This window comes from Marmota monax, unplaced genomic scaffold, assembly GCF_021218885.2.
Source record: "Marmota monax isolate L192 unplaced genomic scaffold, Marmota_monax_Labrador192_F-V1.1 WCK01_AAM20220418_F8-fsc00129, whole genome shotgun sequence".
Classification (NCBI taxonomy): domain Eukaryota; kingdom Metazoa; phylum Chordata; class Mammalia; order Rodentia; family Sciuridae; genus Marmota; species Marmota monax.
The window spans coordinates 4,607,501-4,632,500 of NW_026693811.1; the positions used below are offsets into that span (position 1 = coordinate 4,607,501).

At 36.0% G+C, this 25,000-nt stretch overlaps 1 protein-coding gene across 3 annotated transcripts in view; it reads right to left on the reverse strand.

Moving 5' to 3' along the window:
• The window catches only part of Fign (fidgetin, microtubule severing factor), a 130,637-nt gene that overhangs the window by 1,192 nt on the left and 104,445 nt on the right, over positions 1-25,000 (reverse strand). For all 3 annotated transcript variants that reach the window (XM_046462268.2, XM_046462267.2, XM_046462266.2), the window contains one exon: positions 1-6,607. This exon is cut by the window's left edge and continues 1,192 nt beyond it. In XM_046462268.2, coding sequence (XP_046318224.1) covers positions 4,353-6,599 — 2,247 coding nt within the window. In that variant the 5' untranslated portion in view covers positions 6,600-6,607 and the 3' untranslated portion in view covers positions 1-4,352. The remainder of the gene's footprint in view (positions 6,608-25,000) is intronic.

The window sequence follows — 25,000 nt, forward strand, 5'->3', positions numbered from 1 at the left end:
GGGAAAGAGGAGAGACTTGTTCATTAAAGATGCAGTATCCCTGGTTCACACAAATGCATCTGGCAGGTTCAAAATCGAATGTCAACCAAAGGTCTTAGCAGAGTGTGAGCTTCAGTTCATGAGTTGGTTAGTCACAAGTACAGCTGGTTGTGAATTCTGAAATACTAATAGCTCCATGTTTGCTAATGTGCTTCATAGAAAAATTGGCAGATGATTTAACAACTGAAGGCTTTACTTTTCATAAGAAAAAGAATCACATTAAAATGCTTTGAATTATAAAGCGGTCCTGTCTATCTCTGCATATATGAAGAAAGGAAGTAACCAGTTGCTTCTGAATAATGTAAAGTAGATGTTTGTTTTTAAAGTTCAAATAGGTGGTGGTGAAAACAGCACACACACACACACACACACAAACACACACGCTAATTATATTTATATTTATATATATATATATATATATATTAGAACTTTACTTTAGTGGCCTCAATAGTTCAACAAACTGTGTCCCTTTCACTTTGCAAAATACAGATTCAATGATTATGACACCCAATTCTTGCTAAGAAACAGAGTTGGATTACAGAAGTATCTTTATGCTTGGAGTAGAATATGTTCTCAGAGAGATACTAAATGTCTCTAAAACACACTCTGCAACCCACAAATATATTTCAATTTACAACAACCTATTGTAGGAATTAATTTGGAATTTTTTTTGGATGTATTCCTTTGAAAACTGCATAGCCAAGTACTATGCAACCCATGTAAATTGACCTTGCTATTTTACATAGCATAGCCTCTGGATAGCTTTTATCACTTGCCCAGATGGTGTTTGGCCTATGTATTTTAGTGGAATGGTTTATTTTCTCCTTGATAGGTTTCAAATGCACAAGAAAACATTATACCCGTCTATCTGCATTTGAGTGGAATACAAACTGACTAATAGATAAACATTCTGTGTGAAAGTAAATAGCTTTAAAGTATACTGCCTTCACATTCCATTGATCAGCTCAGTCAGCAAAGTTTTCCATATTGTCACTAATGTTCTAAATATTTTGGAGAGAAGCATGCCAGACGTGTAGAGTATTTCCACTTGTGTCACACACAAGGTCATTATAAACTACCTCTTGAATTTCTATTGATCCTTCCACTGGAGTAGCTTCCTTCACTTCCTTTTTGTCTCTGTTGGAAATGTCACTGCAGTTGTAAAGAAGGAAACTAGGAGCTATTAGGTAGAGTGGTTGAATCCCCTGTCAGACAGCAAGAGGTTTGGACTGGTTCATTACCTTACCTTTACTAGAAGCCTTCTCCATATTCTTCACAGTCAGTAAGAGGCCAAGAGTATAAAGCTGGTTACTCAGCTTCAAGGTACTATCTCCAAGGTACACAGTCATCTCTGAGGATGTGGAACCCACTCCATCCCAAAGGCCCCAAACAGATGGTCAGAAAAGAGCTCGTTATTAAGCTAATCTACAGAAGGGCTTACATGTAGAATCAAAGAATCACAGGCAAGCACTTCTACTCAAAGGTCAGCCTTAGCTTCTCCAAAAGATCTTCATTTCTTCATCCTGTCCAATTTCCTAAGAGAGCAAATCCCAGAACTGGTGAGGCTAAATGAACATCACACTCAACTTAAGCTTCTGCTAAATTCATGGACTTTTGACCACTCTTATCTGGAATTAACTTTAAGTCATTTAAAGCTAAAAGCCAATAATGTATAACTTTATTTTCAGTCTTATTATAAATGAGTCTGAAACACAATAGTGCAGTCATATATTTGGCATTAAGTCTCACTAGTCACAAAAAAAATGTGGGTCAGTATAGAATTTTTCCAAATTTGTCTAAATAAGACTCGGTTTGTCGAAACTTGCCAGATGCTTTCAAGTGAACACACATGTTGGCGGAAATGAGATGTAATGTCTCAAAGACAAAAAAAAATAGGTCAGCACTGTGCAAAAGGAAACTTGTCAGTGAGATCAATGTGAACCTACAAGTTAATGTGGACACCAGAATTTCCTTACAACAAGGGATATACGCAGTAGACCCAGATCACAGCTTTTTATCCACTTGTGAAAAGCAGAGGACATGTTTAAGTATTATTTTTTGTATCCTTAATGAAAGGCACTGCTTTTTAATATGAACTATCTATGTTTAAGCACAGTTTCAACTGATAGAATATCATAGTGAATTAAATTCTGGTTCATTTGCTCGATTTTTACCAACATGAAAGATTAAAAAAAAAAAGTGAAGGGTGGGATAATCATCAAGTATCATAAAATTTAAGAAATGTCATAAAGTCCCTTACCAGTTTTTCTATGTTAAATGTTTCAAGGAATTTAACATTGTGGATGAGCTCAGTTAAAAAAAAAAAAAGAAGAAGAAAAAAGAAAAAAAATTGAAAGAAAAAAATTAACAGAAAGACCTTTCTCGGGGCTTCTCATTGCATTTATTTATTTATTTATTTATTATTTATTTATTTATTAAAATGTACATCACTTATTGAATACATAAAATGCCAGTGCTTTGCAACAGTTTTGTTACTGCATTTCTAAACTAAAAAAAATAAAAATAAAAATAAAAATAAAAAGACAGGAAAATACATTCAAAATGCTAGGCTGTTCTGCTTATGCATGGGCAGTGGCTTTGGTAAGCTACAGCCTGCAGTGTGACTGTTCAGAGGCATTGGTGACCATCAGCCGGCTCTCGATGAAAAGTTGCACATAAAGCATTAAAGGATACAAAGAACAAGTTGGTGGGAAGCAGAAGAGGAATGGGGAAATAAGAAAAATGCCACATATGCTAGGAGAGGCGGGTGGTGGACTGAGGCAGAAGTAAGCATAAAGACTAATGTTCTGGGAAACTTGATGTATGCGGAGAGATGGAAGGAAACAAAGCAACATGTTTGGCAAGCTATACTGTGGTGTGTGTGTCCACTTTCAATTTCCTACTTTGCTTTCCAAGAGAAACGTAACAAAACTGAGGTAGAAATGAACGCAGGAGCACGAGAGCCCGGATTTCAAAATGAGAAGCAGAATTGCACTGACAAGAGTGAAGTCAAAAAGGGGAAGGGATGGAGAGGCTCTTTGCGGATACATATTGGTTGTTTTTAAATTTTTCCTTGTTTGTGGGTTTGGGTTGCTATCCTCTGCATTCTATCAAACAGCATGGCAAGCCTATAAGCTAGATTAGTGAAGAGAACGACACCATTCCCAGCAGTTTAAGGAGAACTTGCAAACTACCACCACCACCACCCCCACTACCAGCTAGGCAGTAAAAGGCAGTCCTCCTTTTCAGGTACTGTGACTTTCAGGGTCCTAAATAGGTCTGTGGCTGACTGTTTGAGACACTAACACAAACTGAATAAGTAGCTTTCCATTAACCAGTGTACCTTTTAAGAACATTTCACTTAATTATCAAGGAGCAATGTACTAAGAACTCTTGCAGTTATTGACATAAAGAATTATTCTGCTCTGGTTAATTCCCCATAATTAGTAAAAGAACTTTTAAAAAATCCTTCCATTTCTACTTTAAATCATAAGTATTCAGTTGTATCACACTTCAGTATTTTTCTGGATACATTCAAAGTAATTTTCCTTGCTATTTTCCAATTGTTGAGGTAAACATACATTTTAATATAAAGTAACATTGAAGCCTATCCTATTACTCTCAGCAGTACATAGTGCTTTCAACACATTCCTTTGAGGTACTGTACAAATCACAATCACTTTCCTGAGTTTTTGCAGACAAGAACATTAAAAGAAATGAACTGCAGAAATTAAGGTCCAGATTACCGTTACCCTGTTTTACCTGTTCTTAGCTTAATACTGCAGAACAGACAGGATTGAGGAATACTGTTGCTCTTAAAATGGCAAAAATCTGGTTTTCTGTTTGTAACACAACCGTTCATCTCTTTAGTCCAATAATGTTTGAAGTTAAAGCTCTTTATATTAGCACATGCCACCAATGTAATTGTGAGGCAAACAAAAAATAAAGCACCACTCCAGGCACTTGACAGCAACTAAATCTCGAGAACAGCAGAATGGAATCAACACACGAGGTTCATGTCCTTCTGAAATCAACACACTTGCACCTTGCTCCTTGGTGAGTGTTGTCTAGCTTGAACCGAACTGAGCATCCGCGAACGCTTTCTGTCATCTGGGGCTTTCAAATCAGAAGCTCTCATTTGATCCACTTTTCCTCCAAATCTACCCTGACTCTATAAAGATGCAACTTAATTGTCGTCTTCCCCAGTACCCTTTGCAATTTAAACACTACTGGAAAGGGGCTCTATTCCCTATGTAGCAGGTTTTATGTGTGTGTGCCAACATTCATTGCATTTTTTTTAAAAAAAGACGTTATCACTGACTGCAACCAAACATTTTGTTCCATTCAACGTACATATCAAGCTCTTTTTGAGATATGCTAGGCTGAATCTTGCAGAAAGCATTTTCAAAGTCTTGATATGTAACGGGCCTCAACTGGCTGGGCATAATGGCTGAAAGGTCCGTGGCTGGCATGGCGTGGAGGGGGCCCACCGCTGCTTCCTGACACAAATGAGCCACGTCTAGTCCGGAAAAGCCTTCTGTGCGCTGGACGAGCAGTGCAAACTCCTTGTCATTGAGACAGTAATTGTGCTGTGAGAGCAGTTGTACTATTATCTGGTGCCTCGCTGTGCTGTCAGGAAGTGGGATTAAAAGTCGTTTCATGAAGTACCTACGAAGAGATTCATCTATTTCTTCTGGTTTACTGGTGGCACAAATTACTACGATTTGGTCCTCAGCCGAAGTTAGTACAGTGTCCAGCTGCATCAGAAATTCGGTTCTCATCCGACTGACTGGACTGTGTTCCTCACTCACTTGAGAGGAAAGGAGCATGTCAATGTCACTAACAAAAATCACTGAGGGCTGGCGACACCTGGCCACGAGAAAAGAGGCATGGATAATTTTCTCTGCTTCTCCTAACCACTTGGCGACTAGTCCAGAACCAGCAATTTTGAAAAACGTGGCCCCCAGCTGACCAGCTATGCATCTGCCCAGTAATGTTTTGCCTGTTCCACGAGGTCCAAATAAAAGGATGCTCCGGGGTAAGGCCGTCAGTCCACTGAATGCATCTGACCTCAACACTGGCCACAAAACCTCCTCTTTAATGACAGCCTTCACTAGGTCGAGACCAGCGATGTCACTCCAGTCCACTGGAGGTCCTTGGGTGATAATCTCGTTGGTTACCAGGTCAATGAGGTGCGTGTCGGTGTTCTTCAGTTGCTCGTCCACAGAGTGGTTGGATGAGGTAGCTGCACGGAGTCCAGGGCCTTGCATTGGGTGAGAGAGGAGCTGCCTGTGCTCGTCCCCATGCTCACTCATTACGGGCGATGTGTACTTCCCAAAGGATTCACTGGATCTTGATCCCAATGAATTTTTAGCAGTACTGTAGGAAGGAGGGGTCAGAGCCCTACTGGACTGGCTGCTGAATTTCCTTTGCTGTTCAGAGGACATTAGCTGCTTCGTTGGCTTAAATGCTAAGGATGATGTTTCAGCACTTCTGTCAAAGCCATTCCCCCGATTTGTGTTTGAAATGCCGTTGTCAGGCATTCGGTACATAGGACTCTGTGTAGATCTCTGTTGGCCATAGCTGTAATTTCCATAACTGGAGTCCATATCTCCTTGCCCTGCCATGTAGAAAGCTTTCCTTTTAAGAGAACTTGCCGAACTATTTGTCAGAGCCGAGGGTGCAATAGGTGTCAAACCATGACCCTGGTAGGTGTAACCAGGAACAGTGGTGGGGGGCAGGGGAGTGGGGGCAGGGATTCCTGAAGGCAGGTATGCTGAAGGAGGAGGGGGTGCACCCCCAGGGCTGTACCCAGACCCCACAGCAGTCTGAGGAGGATAGCTAGCAGAGGGATAGCTGTAACTGGAAAGGTTAGAAGTCCCATTGTAGCCTGGGACCAGGGCTGGTGGTGGAGGAGGTGGCGGTGGTGGCTGTAGGAGCCCAGAGCTATGCAAAGGAGATGGATGAGGTGAAGGAAGTGCAGGTGCTGGCTGGCTACTGTAAGTAGAATGCAAATATGATCCGTTGTATCCTGGGGCATATTCCTGAGATGGGAGCCCTGCATGAAGACTAGGTACGGTGTGGCTTCCACAGGTACTACTTGAGTAACTAGGTTCTGTCAGGTTGCTGGCCACCCCAGGAGAGCTCCCTATACTTGCAGAGACATCTGCTGGAGGGAGGGCTGAACTGACTCCGGCTTTGCTGGCGGTGATAACATCCGGAACACAGTTCATGGGATACACAGACTCGGAATTCAAGGAAGGCTGCCAGGGTTCACTTTCATTTTTCCGACCATTCACTAGTCCCGATGGTGCATCTGAATAGTTGCTGAGAACAGGTCGGTCCACAGGACCTTCCAAAATGCCAGAATACTTCTCTGCATACTTTTTTAGTAGGTTGGATGCAGTCAGAGCAGATATGTCATCATTCGCCCAAGCATACTGATAGGTGCGCTGCAAATGACCTCTGTAGGCTTCAACTTTGTGGGCAGGAGACCGAGTGGTTGAGGTGATGTCAAAGTGCTGTTCTGGCCACTGGGCATGCTCCGGCGTCCACTGCATCTTCAAGCCTAAGGATTTGGGGGAGGGTGGTGGAAACAATTAATTCACATAGCTATTCATCATAGGTCTTAAAGCTTTCCCCCCAAATGCTTTTTCCACCTATTATCTTCCATTAATGATATCTACATTATAAAGTATCTCCACAGCTTACAGTACCCATTATGATCTCTGTATTATGCTTTTGTGGGACTGAGGATTGAACCCAGGGCATCGTGCATGCTAGGCAAGCACTCTACCACTGAGCTACATTTCCAATCAGATCTCTATAATATAAACTCTTTAAAATGAACTGAATTTTAGCCCTCTATGAAAGTAAACTGCATTTAAAAGAAAACTCTGTAGAAGACCCAATGCTTTTCATTTTTAAGTAATAAGCAAATCTATTTCTGTCAAGCCCATCAATTTACTGTATATTACACACACATACACAAATATATATATGTACACACACATTTCTGCAGATGAGAATTCAATCATGGGTTATTCCAATAAAATATTCATGGATTTTAAATATCTGGCATATGATAGTATTAACATGTACAATATCTAGCTATTCTGTCTCTTCACATCACAGTTTCTGTTTTATATTTTAACAATATAAAAATGAGACACAGCTGACAGATCACATCTAGGATACCTCTCTTATTTGGTACTGAACACCTAGTTAGCACAGTATAATGCTCCCTGCGCAGAACAATATGACACAGACATAGCAGGTCATTCCATAATCCAACTCTCATCTAAAGTGGTCCACGACAGTTTCAAATCTGCTTCGTGGAGTGCAGCAAAGCAATCTCCCAGGCAGCGCTCCATCGCTTTCATCGCACAAAGCCTACAACTCGGTATGAATTACAACTGGCTCCTTTCTGCCTCTCAGTTCTGTTGTTGAGTCTCTGGAAAAAAAAACAAGCATCAATTGTCTGTCCGTCTTCTAGCATTCTCCCTTCTTCTCTTATAATCCTCCTCCCTTTATAGCCTCCATCTTACCAAGAGGGGAGGGCAGAACATCATATATACATATGATTACATATATATATATGCATATGAGAGAGAGGAGGGAAACTAAAAAAGGAAGGTAAGACTGGAGAGAGATTCTGGTTTCTAACTCTTTACATTTCTACAGGAAGCTGTGTGTGGCAGAAACTGAAAAAATAATACTACATAATGGGCTCATATATGAAATTCTGTCATCGGCTAGATTACTAACTGAAGCAAAGTGACTATTGAACACACTGTAAAATAAGTATTTTCCCCATAATAAGAGAACATACTAAGCAGTTAGAATCAGGGAATCATTTGAATTTAAACTTTTAAAAAGGTCTTGAAAATGAACTTATTTCACAGATTAGAAAAACATGGTCCAAAGAGATTCCCAAAGCATCCTTCAAGGCCTCACAGGTAGTTATTTGCAGAAGAAAACTGGAACCCTGTTCTCTTATTTCCTATCACCCTATCATCCCATTCTAATTTCTGCTTGGTTGGAGCATTTCCTGTTCTGGTACAGAACTTAATCTCCTTAATCTCCTTTGTATTACCCAAAGTGAATTTTGCAAACCGTCTTGTGCCCTCTGGCAGAGATTCCTTGATAAGAAGGAGGCCTGGTCTAAATGAAGCATCTGTGGCATCAGCTCCCTTCTGAATTACCAGTCTATTTTGACAGCTTCTACCACCTTCTGTTCTCCTCCTTCAACCCCTTTAGCTCTTCATTGCCTGGCTCTGGCTTCTGACATGGCCAGCTTTGACTTACTGAGCTAAACTGAACACAGCACACAGTTTGGTAACAGAATGGCATGTTGATTCCCTTCTGACTCCCTCTTCCTTGTTTGCAAAACCACTGCACCAGACACTGGAAGTTAATTAGCAGGATGATGCTGTGCTAATTGTGTTAATTTACAAGGTTTTAGTCAAAGAGAATCATGCCAGGGCTGGCACTGCTGTCATGCTTCCGACTTAATGATTAAGAAATACTGAAAACAAGGTGGGAAGGATTGCAGTAATTACACAATAAATGAATAAAGCAACAGGATTCATTTGCAAATATATTTTACTGCAGTTGTACTCATTTGCATTTGGATTTTAAAAAAGGATCCATGTAGATATTCATTTGCAAATCACCAACTCAGTTAAATTAAGTCTGAATGCTGCACAGTATAACTTAATCAACCTTTATATATGTGTATGCGTATATATCTAGTAAAAATAATGAAAGACCTTATTTCTCTTGTACATGCAACGGATTTTTTTCTTCACTTTCCCTCGGCTACCCCAATCTTGGTATATTTTTGTTTTAAAATTTTGCACATTTTAAAATAATCTCTTCCAAAGGTAAAATAGTACTGTGAATCCTGATGAAGTGCAACTCGCATCAGTTAGCTCAGAGAGCCTGTGACAGTGAGTTCTAGGAAGAACTAAAGTGATATGCTTAATTGTCTTGGCTTTCTCAATCATTGCTTTTTAACAGGGAGGAAAACACACCACAAAATGGGTGAAATGACTGAAACCACACTTAAAGAGAAAAAGATGCAATTTTAATGAAGCAGCATTTCAGGAATCATACTTTCATTAAATTCAACTGGAAATTATTAAGAGCAAATCACCAGGAACCAATCGCGAGTAATCAGTATCTAAATTCTTCTAGTGTCATGGGATTTACTTCAAGCCTTATAAAAAGCAGAGAATATTAATGTGACTGTAATGTAGAACTGTCTAAAAGACCTATAAATTCATTAGTCCTGTAAGTTATTTCTAGGGAATTTCCATTAGGATTTTTTTCTTTAAATATTATCAAAATAATGAGTGGAGAAAATAACAACTTACATATCCTATGACTGGGCATTTTAGGAGCTTTATACAAGAGAGACATGAATAAACAGTTTGCAGCAAGGTCTCAGAAAATAATTTAAAAGTCACAGGCAATGGAATTTACCACAAAACACACACACACACACACACACACACGCAAGTACACACTCAAAAGTTAAAAAGCGGGTCTTCCTTTCATTTAGCTGAGCTAAATATTGTTGGCATTAGTTAACATACAGATCAAACATGATAGAGAAAAATACCTTTTAACAAAAATTAAACTGGCAAAAATTAAACTTACAGTTGTCATGCATAAACATATATACACACATAAATGTATACATATAATATATTTAAAGCAGAATGTAAAATCCTTCACCTTTTTCAACTTAAATAACTTTTCTTGTAAATTAATCATTTACAAAAAAAAAATTTAAATGCTCTTAACAAGTTACAACTGGTATAAAAGATGAGCATATGCAGTTAATAAAACAGAATGTCCATTTTCACTGGGTATTTCTGCATAGTTTAACTCTAGCAAAACTAATTAAATTTCATAAGATTTCTGTTTCATCTGAAATTAAGAAAAGATCCTATCTATTAAAATTATATATTTGGAACAATTACTAGATACACCATTGCCTTTGAAATCTCAAGCTATTTTTGGATGTGCTTACCAAGATAATTGGAAGTTTATTTATTGATGCATACTAAAAAACAATAACCTTAGCAGGGCTGCAAAAGACAAGATTGAGTTTTGATTAAACTTAAGGAAACAAAATTGTTCATGTACCCTGAAACATGAGGTTTTATCCAGTGCTTTCAAATCATCACTGCTATTTGAAAGCATAATCATAGTTAACCATTAACTAGTTCTTAATATCAGTGGGATCTTAATAAATCACTGTTCAGCATATTGTCCTGGCCTTAGATGCAAAAAGAGCCATTTTACCAGTTTCTTGAATTTTAACACTAATTTAGAAGTAATAGCAAACTTGTTTTGTAGTTGCTGTTCTGTTTATTGGCTATGATAATTTTGATGTGAAATGAAGGAAATGCAGAACCGCATGTTCTTTGAACAAAACAATCACACCCCATTTGATTGTGCTACTCCTATCTGTGAATGAGAGGCAGTCCTTAATTTGGCACCCCCAAAGGAGAGAGGCTTAAAAACAGCTTTTTATATGACTTCTCAGAAGAGGAAAAGAAAAACCTCAGAAAACACATTCTTTTTGCATTATTAGATATTTGATAATAACTCCCACTATTTTGGGGAAAGAGCTTAAACAGGTACAGTAAAACATCAGAAAACAGGAAACTAAGAAAAATAGGTTTTAGAGGTGAGTAAAAATTGTTCCAAAACATCAAATTTTATTTTTGAAAGGAGGAGAAAATTCTTAACACAGCTGGCAAAATTCACAATGCAATGTGAATTGCTTTTAAGATATTTTGTCATAAGTGTTGAATTGCTTTTAAGAGAAAATTTTAAGAGAAAATTCTTAACACAGCTGGCAAAATTCACAATGCAATGTGAATTGCTTTTAAGATATTTTGTCATAAGTGTTGAATAGAGATGGCAGGTGCTACAATAAAACCTCTGTTTTGTTATTTTATTGTTATAGGATGAATATATACATATATATATATACACATATATATGTATATACATATATATATACACATATATATATGTGTATATATATATATATATATATATATATATATATATATATATATGCACGCACATATAAATCAGCAAGTCTATACTTCCTATATAACTTGGTGGTTTTGATAATATTTACCATTCTTATCATTAAACATTTCAGAGCTTAGGTTCAATTACTAAACTGCTACTGCCCTGTTACTTCTTTTTTTTGTTGTTTCATTCTGAAACAGCCACTGTGATATCCCTTGAAGTTCTGCCATAGTCTCAAAGTTACAAAGAAAGAGTTACATAGAAAATTGAGAGGTATGAACACAAATTTCAGGATGGGTGGAAATTAGAAATAAAATGCTAGGTCTTCTAGAATCTACTGTAAGCAATATTCCTGTAAATATTAATTGAGGTACATACTCATGATACCGCTCCCACCCTTAATAAGCATATGCTATTCAACAGTTTGGCAGGTCTATAGCAGCCCTCTTCAACTACGTTCCCATAGGGTAATTCTGGCTGCTAGGGACTCAGCACTCATTTGTACATTTTCTCAGACTTCCTAAGGGCAGAGACCTGAGGCAAACACCTGCAGGCAAGGCGGGCTTGCCTGTTCTGGGAGAGCTGCACCACCTCAGCTTGCCTATTCCAGTCCATTGAGCTACTGTACCTCTCAACTTTTCATCACTGCTTTTTAACATTTAAAAAATTTAATAGTGTTTAGCAAGCTCTCTCCAGAAAACAATTAAAACTAGAGTAAATATAGCAAAGTAATTATACCAGTTCACAGTCCCTTCAGCCTAGTAATGCAACAAATTCATCATCTCTTAGGAACAAATGGAGAATTCAGAATTTTAAGTAGAGAATAGCAAATTCATTTGCTAAAAATATAGGTTTATGCAATGAAAGAGGGACTCCAGACCTTCTGGTACTGAAAACCTGCCCTGTGCAATATCTAATTGTTATTCTTCAAGGGAGTGAGGACTAGATGAAGTGTTTGAGCAGACTCAGCAGCCCTGTTCGCATGTCTAGTCATCCTTGTCAGCTGAGAGGCCAACAAAGCAGTACCCAGTGTTAGATGTACTAATGCATTTGATCTGGAAATTTCCTCAGCCTATTTCCTGATAATTCCTAACCTAAAACTATAACAGTAGATTAAAAATAATAAATGGGGGGGAATGTGGGAGAGAAGCACTAAAATTACATATTCTCTTTAATCCTCCTAATTTGGTTCCATCATGAGTATACCAAAACTACAATTATTTTCTAATCTTCATGTGATAGAGGGAGTCTCAAATTTACTTAGACATCAAACTCAGGGTGTACTATATGCAAGCTTTGGGGTTCTACGTGATTCAAGGGAATCTAGTTTGTTTTACAAGGTGATAAAAACCTTTCAGCTTTCTGTCTTCTTTAAAATTCACATTCTACATTCCCTAAAATTATATTCTTGATTTTGTGGATTAACAGAACTTTAAAAATGATCTTACTCTACTCTAGATGGCCTCACTTTCAGTTCTTTATTTTCCTTACTATTGTGTCCTATGGGGGGGGGGGCTGTTAACAAGCTTGTGTATCACAGAATTTTACTTGGAGCTATTACTAGATGGTTAAGGTAGAAAGAGACTAAAGAAACAAGCTTTACAATTTTGTTTGAAGAGTGAAAATTTCCAGATTGGAGATCAGACCACTGACACTGCGTGTCAATTACTTGTTCTAATCTTGGTCAAGCTGCTCAGGCACAATGTACTCCCTTTCCTCCACTGTGGAACTTGGATGGTCTATCCTCCTAGATTGCTATGAGGTGCTAGGATTATCTAAAATAATAGCATTTTGTGAAAATAGTTTCCAAGGATGAGCTGCTGCATGATTATTATTATTTATTTTTAAAAAGCTAGAGGTGCACTAAACATAAAAGAACATTGGCTAGAGAGAAAATAGGCGAAGTCACTCCCAGAATTTTACAGATCAGTTTTTTTCAACTTCAGGACAGCTACTGAAGAGGAAATCTTCCAGTGGAAATGTTGAATGCAAATGAGTATGAAATTATTTCATACTCAGCAGAACACAAAAAGATATTTCCTTGATCAAAAAGGTGTCAGAAATTCAAAAATTTTTCATGGTATCTTATTTCATATTTTTTATGTTATCCGTGGCTCAACATTGAAGAGAAAAAACTAAGAAACAAAGCACTTAGAGGTTTAGAACTAATTAAGAATGTTCATAAACTTCCAGTCCAAAAATAAGATATTCTAATTATATAATTTATATATTTCTTATTTTTAAGACAAGCTAAAGATCTTACAATATCTCATTCTTGCCTGGCAACGGCTGGCTAAATCTGAGTACCTACTTCTTTTTTGGACACAATATAACCTTTCCTCCACATCATGGTGTCCCATTTCCTATTACATCACATATTTTTATATCTAACAGGTCATATAGCCATATGAATTTATGACTTCACTCTGAAGCATGAGTTTCCTCACTTATGTACATTTTGTTGAAAACCAGCAAGAAAATGTAGTGCTCTAAAAAAACTTTTTAAAAGATGTGGTCATTTTTGAAGAAAAATTTTTCAAGTACTATTTGTCATAAGAAAGCATCCCTTTCCCTCTTAAAAATAAGTGGTAATTTTCTCCTGTATTCACAGTCATTAGTACAGTAGTATGGAATGATGGATAATGTTATCCTTAAAAAACTTGTTCAAGATAATTGTTTCAGTTTTCCTTTTTGCACATTTATCAGATATAGTTCCTTGTTGTCTTCCATATAGCCATCTCCACCATTCCTTATATGCTCCTTTGAATATGCTATAGACTCTGATACCACAAACCAAAGTTTACTCTATTAGTAAAGCATCTTCTGTTACTCGGTTGCATTAGTTTTACAATTTTGGGGTAGGCTGTTTAATTTACTCTAAAGGTGTGCTTCTTTTTTTGTACAGAAAGTTGTTAGATGAATGGTCCTGGGCAAGTGGCAGATATCATCCTTTTTGTTATCACTCAGGCTAGTGAGAGCCTGTGTTCGGTGTCTCAGGCATCAGGCACCATGACTTGGACTGGGATAGGATATGCCCTGACTTTGAATTTAACTTGGAGGTGACTTATAACTTGAAATGCATTAAATATTCACTCATCAAAATATAATCAAATAAATAAAACTATTTTGCCAATATTTTCATACTGAAGATGAAACTTGGTATGAGTGGATCTGACTGGTCATTATTTTTAATATATGCAAGACATATAAGAAGGTGGCTTATATTTATGAGGATGAAAGCAAAATACTTATGCAAAACAAATTACACTGATGACAGAAATATCACTTTCAGACCACAGAAATTATATTCAGTATATGATCAAGCTCTACACCATATCATTCAAAACAACTCAGGAAATCATGATCATAATTCAAAATAAGTACATGTTTTTCCTGTGGGACTCTAAAATTTCCAATACTTAAACTATACAAATGAACATATACTCATACAGAGAAATCCTCAGAGTTTAAAAATATGATTGACATGATTTGTATGTGGGGAGGAGGGAAGCTTAAAGTTTCTGGGCCAAAAAAAAAAGCGATTTTATTAATAATCTAAAACTAAAAACAGTGACCAAAACTGTGAATCATCTGGTAAATAATTCACAAGAAGATATCACTGCATATACAAACAATCCAAATATACAAATGATTCATATTCCTAATCTTAGTGTCAGGTGTCATCAGCTATTGCAAGGGAAAGAGTCTGAGATAAGTGGTTATTTTCCCATGTGAAGACACACGTATTGTTGTTGCTACTTCTGTGAATTTTTGACAATTTATCATCAGTTTAAGTAGTGCTTTATAGTTAACCTTTAAATTTGTTATTTGCAGCCTTTCATTTCTCATGTGTCTCTTCATCTTCCCATGTATGTTTTTCAATCCATTAAGACTATCAGCCCTTCCCCCAGTTCTTTTTGTCATACAAAGATCATCAGGACACCTCATAAGTCCATAGGGACAGCCAGGGCTAATGAATATGTATGCTCTGTGTCACAACAGAGCATTTCCCTGTTCTGCAGAATCAACTCTCTTAAGTGTGTAAATAACAGGTGAGCTGTGTAGCATGCAGGGATAAATGGGGTTAACACAACCAGAGAACCCCATGCTAGAATCATGGCATCTTGCCTATATGATGGACCCAGAGAAAGAAATTCTAATACCAAAAGTATTGTACATTTCCCAAGTGTTCTGAATCCTTATGCTTAATTTTTTAAATTAATTTTCTAAATTTGTATATGACAGTGGAATGCCTTCCAATTCTTATTACACATATAGAGCACAATTTTTCATATCTCTGGTTGTATACAAAGTATATTCACTCCAGTTTGTGTCTTCATACATGTACTTTGGATAATATTGTTTAAAAGGGACTTTTCAAAGATAACAATTCCAATCATCCTAAAAGGCTGAGATTATTACAAGTGATTCAAAAGATACTATTTTCCACATAATGTACGTTTACACTTTTAATTAACACAAACTAAGGCAACCTGCTACCTTGTATTATGATATGGCTGCCTGATTTTCTCAGTCAAAAATCCTAAAATGTTACACTAACCATTATGTACAAACCTATTTGTAAATACTTACTTGCATGTGTATATTCTATTTCAAGTATCTAAATGTAAGGCTCAATTTAGTTATATTTAAATTTAACTCTATTCATTTTAGCCCAACACACCAAGCTGACAAAGGTCAATAAACAAATTCAGAATCTCCCAAACCCCATGACCTTATGTAAATGGAATTTGCATTCATCTTCTTTTCTGTTTCTCTGGAACTTAATTCTAGAAAGATAGTTTACCTAAAAATGCTTATTTAAAACTGAGAACTCTCATATAATTAGAAAGGGAGGAAGTGCATTATTTACATATTACATAATACAATCCTTCCACCATTCTCCTTAAAAACTCTTTGCTTTAGGTGAACCCAAAGTGTGCAAAATGCAGACAAATTTTGTTTAGGCTATTTATATATATATTTTTTCTTTTTGGCAATTCATGCATTAATTTTTAATGCAATAGCAAAATAGTGTCTTGGATTTAAAAAAAAATACTCTATAGTCAGGGTTGGGTGACATAGTGCATTAATTCAGTGTCCTTCACTCCTGGGACCTGTGTATAATTTAGTCCAGCCTGAAGAAAATAACTTTGATCTGAAGGCAGTGGAAAAAGCTACATATGAAATGAGTTTTGGTAGGTTTAGTGTTGTTTCTTCCACAGAAGAGGACATATGAAGATAAACTGCTTTAGAATACAACCAGCAAGGCCCAGGATGAAAAGTGAAGTGCTCTCAGCAGGGACAGCAGTATTATCACCTTTATATTTTCCCCACCCGGTTCCAAGTAGGGTCTGGGGAAATAAATCTAGACTCCACCTATAATTGGGATGCTCTGATTTCCAGATAAACAGAACCTTGTTAAAGTGCAATGTGAATGAAGGTCTGATTGTTAGTGCTGTTGGCTTTTTCATTTGTAAAAACAAAGAATGCTGCATAACAAGACAGAAGCAGAGGAGACCAGCATCTTCAAAGGAAGTGGCATTTCCAGTCCTGGAGGAGGTGCCCAACACCACTGTCCATGGGAATGTGCTAACAGGACAGACCACAAGGAAATAAATTGTTTCTTCCTATCCCATCTTGATTGTGGTTTTTATGACAGTAATTAACAGCACAATTTCATCTACTGCTAGATGGATAATGATGTTGTATATATTTTTTTAAATGTAAGCTTTGGCTAAATTGAATAAAATGGTAGATCCAGTCTTATGTGTATTAATCACATGACATATAGATCTCCTTCTTTTGCTTATAATTCTCCAAATAATCCCAGTTCAATTCTCTTCTGCTGTGAGCAAACATGTGTGGCTTACTTTGTCTCTAATAGAGCAGTTAAAAATAATGTTGCTTTCAGTATTGTCTTCAGTAGAGTTAAAAGCTGGAATGATGTTACTTCTCTATGGTCTAATCAATTCTAAAATTTTATATTCTTGTGAGATGATTATAAACTATTTTACTACCTCCTGGGTTATGGATAATACAGTATTTCAGTCATAGTTGGAAATGAGATGATACGTTGAAATAAGCTTAATTTTACATTTGCTAGTTTTAGTTGTTTAGTGAAATCTTTCTGCTACTTCTTCAAATTGTCTTATCTCATTAATTGCACTCAAATTCCCAAAGTAACAGGAAATCCAAAATGTATATAGAACTATACAGATAACACAAGTAGGCTATGTAAAAATCAAACATAGGTGTCTGTAATTTTGCATATGTATTCGTAGTTTGGAAAGGACATACTGAAAATGAGGAAAAGGAATGAGAGAAGAAAAAGTCATTTCGAAAACTGCTATCATCCTCCTTAATGTCTATGTCATACAAGCCTAATTATTAATAATATCTGACTACAAAAAAATACATTCTAATGCACCTGTGGTGGTGTGAGGAGTATTAGAGACTTAAACACAAGTCCTTATACACTCTAAGTACATACTCTGGTGTGTTGGGGACTAAACACAAGACCTTATACACTCTAAGAACATACTCTATCACTGATTTGTACCCCAGCACATCAAAACCAAATTCTTATTTAACTAACGTGTAATATGTACATCATATTTTTAATCAAAATTCAGCACTGCTTAAATTTTTATTTGGCTATGTATTTGATTTTTGTGGTTTTTTAAAACCAGTTCAAATACATCAAAAAGCTCAACATTTATAAAACTTAAAATCTTATTTATGATCTCAAAACACACCATGAACACTTATTTCCTTAGCTGAGTATTCATTTTTGGGAAGGTCTGAATTTACATAAAAAGCAAATCATTACTTTAAAACTATAATTGAGTTACATAGGAAAGTATTCCATTGTTAACTGTTTTTTTTTTGTTAATCGTAAATACAATAGTTTTTAAAATCATTATAGATAATTCATAGAATTCATGCTGAATCATAGGTCTAGAAGTACATTCCTACTCATTAAACTGATATATCTGTAAAAACACTTCTTTTTAATAGGTCTTTTTAACAGCATCAGTATACACACAAGCATATGGCAATTTCATTTATATTTTACTTTTCATCTCTGGGCCATATAAGATCACTTAGCTAACGTGTGTAGATTTTTCAGCCGAGGATGTTTTAGTGTGCCCTATTTTTATTTAGTGCTTTTATAACTAACCATTGTTTTCATATTTTGCTTTAGAAATTATTTTATCCAGTTCAATGTCAAATGATATTATACCTTTAAAAGAATCTATTAAAAATATAGAATAAAATAGCGGATTGCATCTCTGGCCATAGCTCCCAGAAGCATTAAAGTGTTACTAGAGTACCCAAATGACAACAGTGACAGCTTAACCACTTAAAGTCTTTTTTACATTAACAGGCCCACCCTGCCCAGTTTTAGTAGTAATAGTCCAGGCATGATTTAATAGGAGGTTTTCTGCAAAATACAACTAAGTAACTCTCTTTTTAAAAAATATAAAAATCAAGTTGTGTGTCTACTGAACAATCCTTTGCACTTTGTGAAATATTAGTGCACATTTATAAAGCTTTGTTGCTTTTATTTTTCCTCTCCCTATACATGCATTAAAATATTGGCCTGATAATTAGCATGCATAATCCAACAGCCTCCTGTATTTGTTATGATTTTAGGCAGAAGTCCATGTAGAAAACATAATTGAAAGGTTGAGCCTATTAATCTGGAGAACAACCTCCACAAACCAAATAGGAATGAATCATTTTTAAGTTTCTCCCTCCTTTATAGCTTTATATTGCTATGAAGACAACCACAATGAAACCAGAGAGAAACTAAAGGTGACCTTATTTAGACATATTAGTCAAGGCAGCCTTTGCTGTTTTTAAGCAAACATGATTGTGCCTCCACTTTGTCCATCCAGTTTCCCAGTGTGTAAATTGGATGATGACTTGGACAATTCTCTCTTCATTAGAGAGTGGTGGAAAGGAAATATAGAGGTGATTTTTTTTTTCCCTTTTTGAACTCTGTGGTGTCTTATAGCTTCCAAAGCAGCAGCAAGGAGATTGTGTGTGTGTGTGTGTGTGTGCACACGTGCGTGCGCGCGCGGGTGCGTGGAGAGAGAGAAAGAGACAGAGAGAGATCTATATCTATATATATGCTTTTTTTCCCCCTAGACAAGCTGTCGTAATTGAAATGAAGTCTAATCAGACTCATTACTGTTTTCAGCAATTTTCACCACCAAAGATGCTTATTAGGTAACTGTGTTTAATAAACCACTCTTTAGAAAAATACCAGTAATGAGCTCTTAACAGCCAATCTTTAGCGTGAATGTAATGTGAAAAGTGTTCCTAGCACTGAATAGATTTTCACATTTAGTAGTGTCATAATTAAGCTCTCTGAATTGGTTGCTGTGATGTTGGATTTATTATAATAATTTTATTTTTTCTATTTTAAACATACTTGGAATTGAAGCCATCTTTTATTAGAGTAGGATTTTGTTCACTGTACAGCAAATTTCAGATTAGTGCCAAACTGGTCAAAAGGATTTTCAGCTAGGTATTTTTTTTAACAAATGGTAACCAAGGATTTTATGACTGATATTAGTCATCAAATCTTTTCTCATTGGCATTCCCACACGTCATAAAAAAACCTTCCTGTCATTTTATTATGACAAATCATGAAAAGTTATCTCAGATATATATAAAAATATATTGTGTTCATTAGGAAAAAACATCACTATGTTTAACATACCAAAAATATAAAAATTCTAAAAGGACTATTTGAAGAAATATTGATCTTTCATAATAAATAACATACTATATATATTATATATATTTATACATATACATAAACATTATATTGTTTTATTAAATATTATCCTCAAACATATGAACAACACTTTCTCCTTGATTTTTTCTATTTTATAACTATTTTCTAAGCTCTTTCCATTAAAGGGTATTATTATAGATATATATTATTTATATGCACTAAGGGAAGTTATGGGTTAGCTGTGCTTCTTATTGATAAGGAAGGGGAAAATAAAAACTGTCATATACCTGTAAGGATAGGAGTATTTCCATGCAAGATGCTGCTTGTGCTAAAAATAAGTATATATCTATAGAATCTACAATGCTCATTCCATCAGTAGAGTATATCTTGAGGTATATACTTATATATTAATTATATAGAAGGAACTGGAAATATTTTTTGAGAACAACTCAAAAGACTTATGGAAACCTTTTCAGCTTGTATTCATTAAATAAAACCTCTCATGTGATAAGATAAAATATATTTTTTCTAAAAGCAATCCAAAAGATGATACAATCACTTTGAAATGAGATTCTGGACATTGTGAAACACAAATGATGATGACTCATATCATTTATGAATGTTTTATTAAAAAGAATGCATGCTTTTTACATTTGCTTTTGAAGTTAAGAGGTCCAAGATGTCAAATAATGTAATGATAACAATAATAAAAATGGTGTATAAGAATCACTCTTTTGGTGAGTTCTAAAAATAACTTTCCATAATGACAAAGCTATGGTTTTAATTATGAATTTCAATTAGGAATTGAGCACCTAGTTAATAGGTATTTCATTAGGATCCTACCCTGGTTTATAGAAAGTTGGCAGAAATTGCCTTGGTCTTAATTTCTAACTTGAAGAACACAATAATCTATAAGTGAAAAAGAATAAAAAATAACAGGAGACCACAACAGTTTATACCCATTTGTGACAAATTGTTAAGAAGGATTCTGTTACTGAATGATTCCTCTCCCAGTGAAATCTCAATTTCTTCTAATCTCGCGAGCTTCACAACTCCTAATTGGAACCAATAAGCCTCCATAACTGTTTTCAGCTTTCTGAATCAATAGGACTATGAGAACTGAGACTGTCAAATTAATGACCTGTTTCATCTGATTTTGTGGAATGCACTTCTTTGCATTACAAAGCAGAGCAGAAACCAAACTCATTCCCTTGTGAATTCATACAGCCTTCAGATCAAAATATCTTCCTGTTTCTTTAAGCCTTAACTGAATTCGTACCCCGAACAACAAAAGCATAAACCAGTGCATAAAACTATTAGAAAACCTGTATTTTTATCTTTAAATGTCTCACTACTAGATTTAAAAAATAAACAGACAAAAACTAAGAAAGGGTCTTCTAAAGTGCCTGCGGAGGTCCTTCTCATATCCTTGCATAACTTTTTATGACTCATACCGTTTATGAATGTTTTATAAAAAGAATGTATATTTTTGTACATTTGCTTTTATTCCAAAAGTTAAGAGGCTCTGAGATATCTAATAATGGTGATGATAATAATAATGATGATGAACAAGAACCATTCTTTTGGTGAGTTCTAAAAATAACATTCCATACTGATGAAGCTATGGTTTTATTTATGAATTTCAATTAGGAATTGAGCACCTAGTTAACAAATAGTTCATCAAGACCTCACACTGGTTAGGTTGGCAGAAATTGTGTTGGCCTACATTTCTAACTTTAGGAACACAAGCTAGAGAGAATGGATACACACATAAATGAGACTAGTATAGACAACAAGCAACATATAAACTTAACACTGGCATGTAAATCAAGTTATGGATCAACTAGGCATAATAAAATAAAAATTGTAACAGGAAGTGGTGCTAATCAGGTAAGAACTTCGGACAAGGTGGATTTTGTAATTCCAATTTTGACCATACCTTCTAGATCGCAATCAAAATATGCAGAGAAGTCACATACATATCTTGCAAATAGTTTTCAAAAAGAATTAGGTATTCATTTATTCAGGGACCCACCATACCTAGTATCAGCCTTATTCTTTGTGCCTGACTCAATTTTATCTCATGCCAAATTCCTCTGCTAAAGAAAGCTTAAAACAAAGTTTCCATGTATTTTCATAAAACAACAAGCAAGTGGGTAGACAAAAACATGATACCTGAGAATTTAGATTCTTTTACTTACTGTCTGAAATCATTTTAGGCATACTATTCTCCTCCTCCCTGTTAGGCTCTCCTTTCCTTCCTTCTTTTCCTCCTATTTTAAGTAACTTGTCAATTATGAGAAAATATTGAGTGTCTCAAAATTAAAATCCTTAAAAAAGTTACTCTTGAACCCATGAATCTTGATAGATTTTATGTCACCAGAAAAAGCAAATGGGATCAGTTGGCTAAAATGTGTAAAATATGATATTGACACTCATTCTCTATGACATCTGAGTGCCTGTTACTAGAAGGGAAGAGAACTCTGGCCCCAGGGGCTAGGAAACACAGGTCCCTGTCCTGATGAAGCAAGCTTACAGGCTGTCTTCAGAGGATATTTTTATTTATGTGTTCCATTTTAAAAATTAATTAACTAATTGATTTTAATTAGATATATATAACAATAGAATGCATTTTGATTCATTGTACACAACTGTAGCATGACTTCATTTCTCTGGTTGTACACGATCTTGTGTCGCACCATATGTGCAGTCATACACGTAGGGTAATAATCATCTTTCTTGCCCTCATGCCCCCTCCCCACCCCACCCCCCCATTATGGATCAGCATCCACTTATCAGAGAGAACATTTGGCCTTTGGTTTTTTGGGGATTGGCTTACTTCACTTAGCATGATATTTTCCAACTCCATCTACTTACCTGCAAATGCTATTATTTTATTCTCTTTAAATGCTGATATATATATATATATATATATATATATATATATATATATATATATATATATCATATCACAGTTTCTTTATCCATTCATCTATTAAAGGGCATCTAGGTTGGTTCCAGGATATTTAGTGAAGAAAAGATACAGTTCTAAATCTAGTAGGAAGGGAGGCTACATGGAGGAGCCAATAGTTGAGAAACACCTTGAAAGCTGACAAGGATTTCATCAAAAATAAGAGCATAGATAGTTTTCTTCCTGAGACAAAAGTGTGTCAAATCACAGATAAAACCAAGTGGGCTAAGCACTTTTTGGAAACTGTAGCTTGATATGGTTGAGAGGAGGGAAGAATATGTCTATGCTTGAGGTGGGGTAGGAGTGGATAAGAAGCTTGACATTAGATTCCAAAGGGACCCAAGTATCTGGAGTGCATCCTTCTCCAACATTAAGTGCTGCTCTGAACTATTCTTTAGCAATATAACAATAATAAAAGTGTACAGGACCAAAATAGAGAGTAACTAGACAAGAAGCAGAGTTTGAACTTCAGGAAAAGGAAGGGGAAAATCTGAGAAAGTTGTTAGAAATGAGATCTAACATATAGACTAACCAATAAGAGTTGAAGGAATGAAGGAAACAAAAGAGTACATTGTTAGGACATGACTGTAGAGATAGAAAGAATTGTGAAGACTGGGGATACAGCACAATGGGAAAGACACTGCCTAGTATGTGTGAGGCCTTGGGTTCAAGCTAAAGTGAAGCAAAAAAAAAATTAATTTTAAAATGATGAGATATCAACCAACTAATAAGAAATTGTGGTGAGGTTATATCTAATCTTCCAAAAGCCCAGTGAGGGACTGTTATTCTATTTTATATATGGTGCAATAAGTTCCATGCATGTAAGTGACATTGATAATTCTACCCTAATTGCAACCTAGATCATGTGACTCAAAATTGCTACATTCTAATGTATGAAATATGATATGTCAAGAGTTTTGTAATATTTTGAATAACCAATAAAAAAAGGGAAAAAATTTGCTACATTCTATCTCCCTCTTGAGAATCACTGCAAGATTTTTAGCTTGTACAACCCATGGAAATATGAATGAGGACTACAAGCTCTACCAGGAGGTTTGGGAGTCTTGGGCATGTACAAATTCATCAACACTTTGGTCATGGAAGAGGCAACAGGGAGAAAGGGCGTGGAATTAGATGAGAATGGAACTCTTGAGTTAAACCAACATTTAAGAAGTAGTCAGTGGAGACTGGGAAGGTATTTACAGAGTACAAGCAGGAAATAAAAAGTAAGAAAATTTGCCATAGCAAAAGATGAGTGAGAAAGAGTTTTCAAAGGCAAAGTGTTTAATCACAGCACATACATCAGGGAAGTCAAGTAGGATTAGGAGAGGAAGTAGGCAATTAAGAAGCTCAGGTGATCAGGGGGAAAGATCATTGGGGTGGTGGAGTCAGAGCTCCAGATGGAAGAAATGGGTTGGAAAGAGGTGAAATGGCAAATTTGGAAGAATTTTCTTCCTAAATATCTTGAGAAAGATACGCAGCAATTTAAGGGGTAAAGAAAAATGAAGCAAAAATTTGTTTGGGTTTTTTTTTTGTTCTTCTAACGGATATGTGGACAACCTAATCCTTATCTTCAATCAAGGGTCAGCAAACTGCCAAACCTAGCAGGCCAAATCCAGTGTGCCATCCTTTGTAAATAAAGTCTCAGTGGAACCCAGTCACATCCACTTGTTGATGTACTGTCTGTGGTGGCTTTCTAGCTAACAGGCAGAGTTGAATAGTTGTTGCAGAGACCACATGGCCTACAAAGCTGAAAATACTTAAAATCTAGTTATTTTGTCACTGCCTGCCCCAGGCTATGGGGAAATAAATAGTGGAAAGGGATAAATTAAAGAAGAAACATTTCATGGGTGGAGAATGGCTGGGAATTGATTAAACAAAGTCCTCAAGAAGATAAAGACAAAATCAAGAATGCACAAGTTTTAGACAAATCTTAAGGAAAAAGAGAGGCACTTCTTTGAGATGGGTAGGAAGTTGCTAAGGGACACAAGGAGTATATTTATCTTCTGGATTCCCTTTTATCTTCCCAAAGATAGTAGTAGGAATCAGTTATCTATGAGCTCTATGAGCTCATCAGGGGACCCATCTTTCATGTGTCATTCCATGGTCTACTGGCTGTATCCCTAATTCCAGACAAGTGCAACCCCTGGTTACAAGAAAGGTCAAAGTAAAAGAAAATG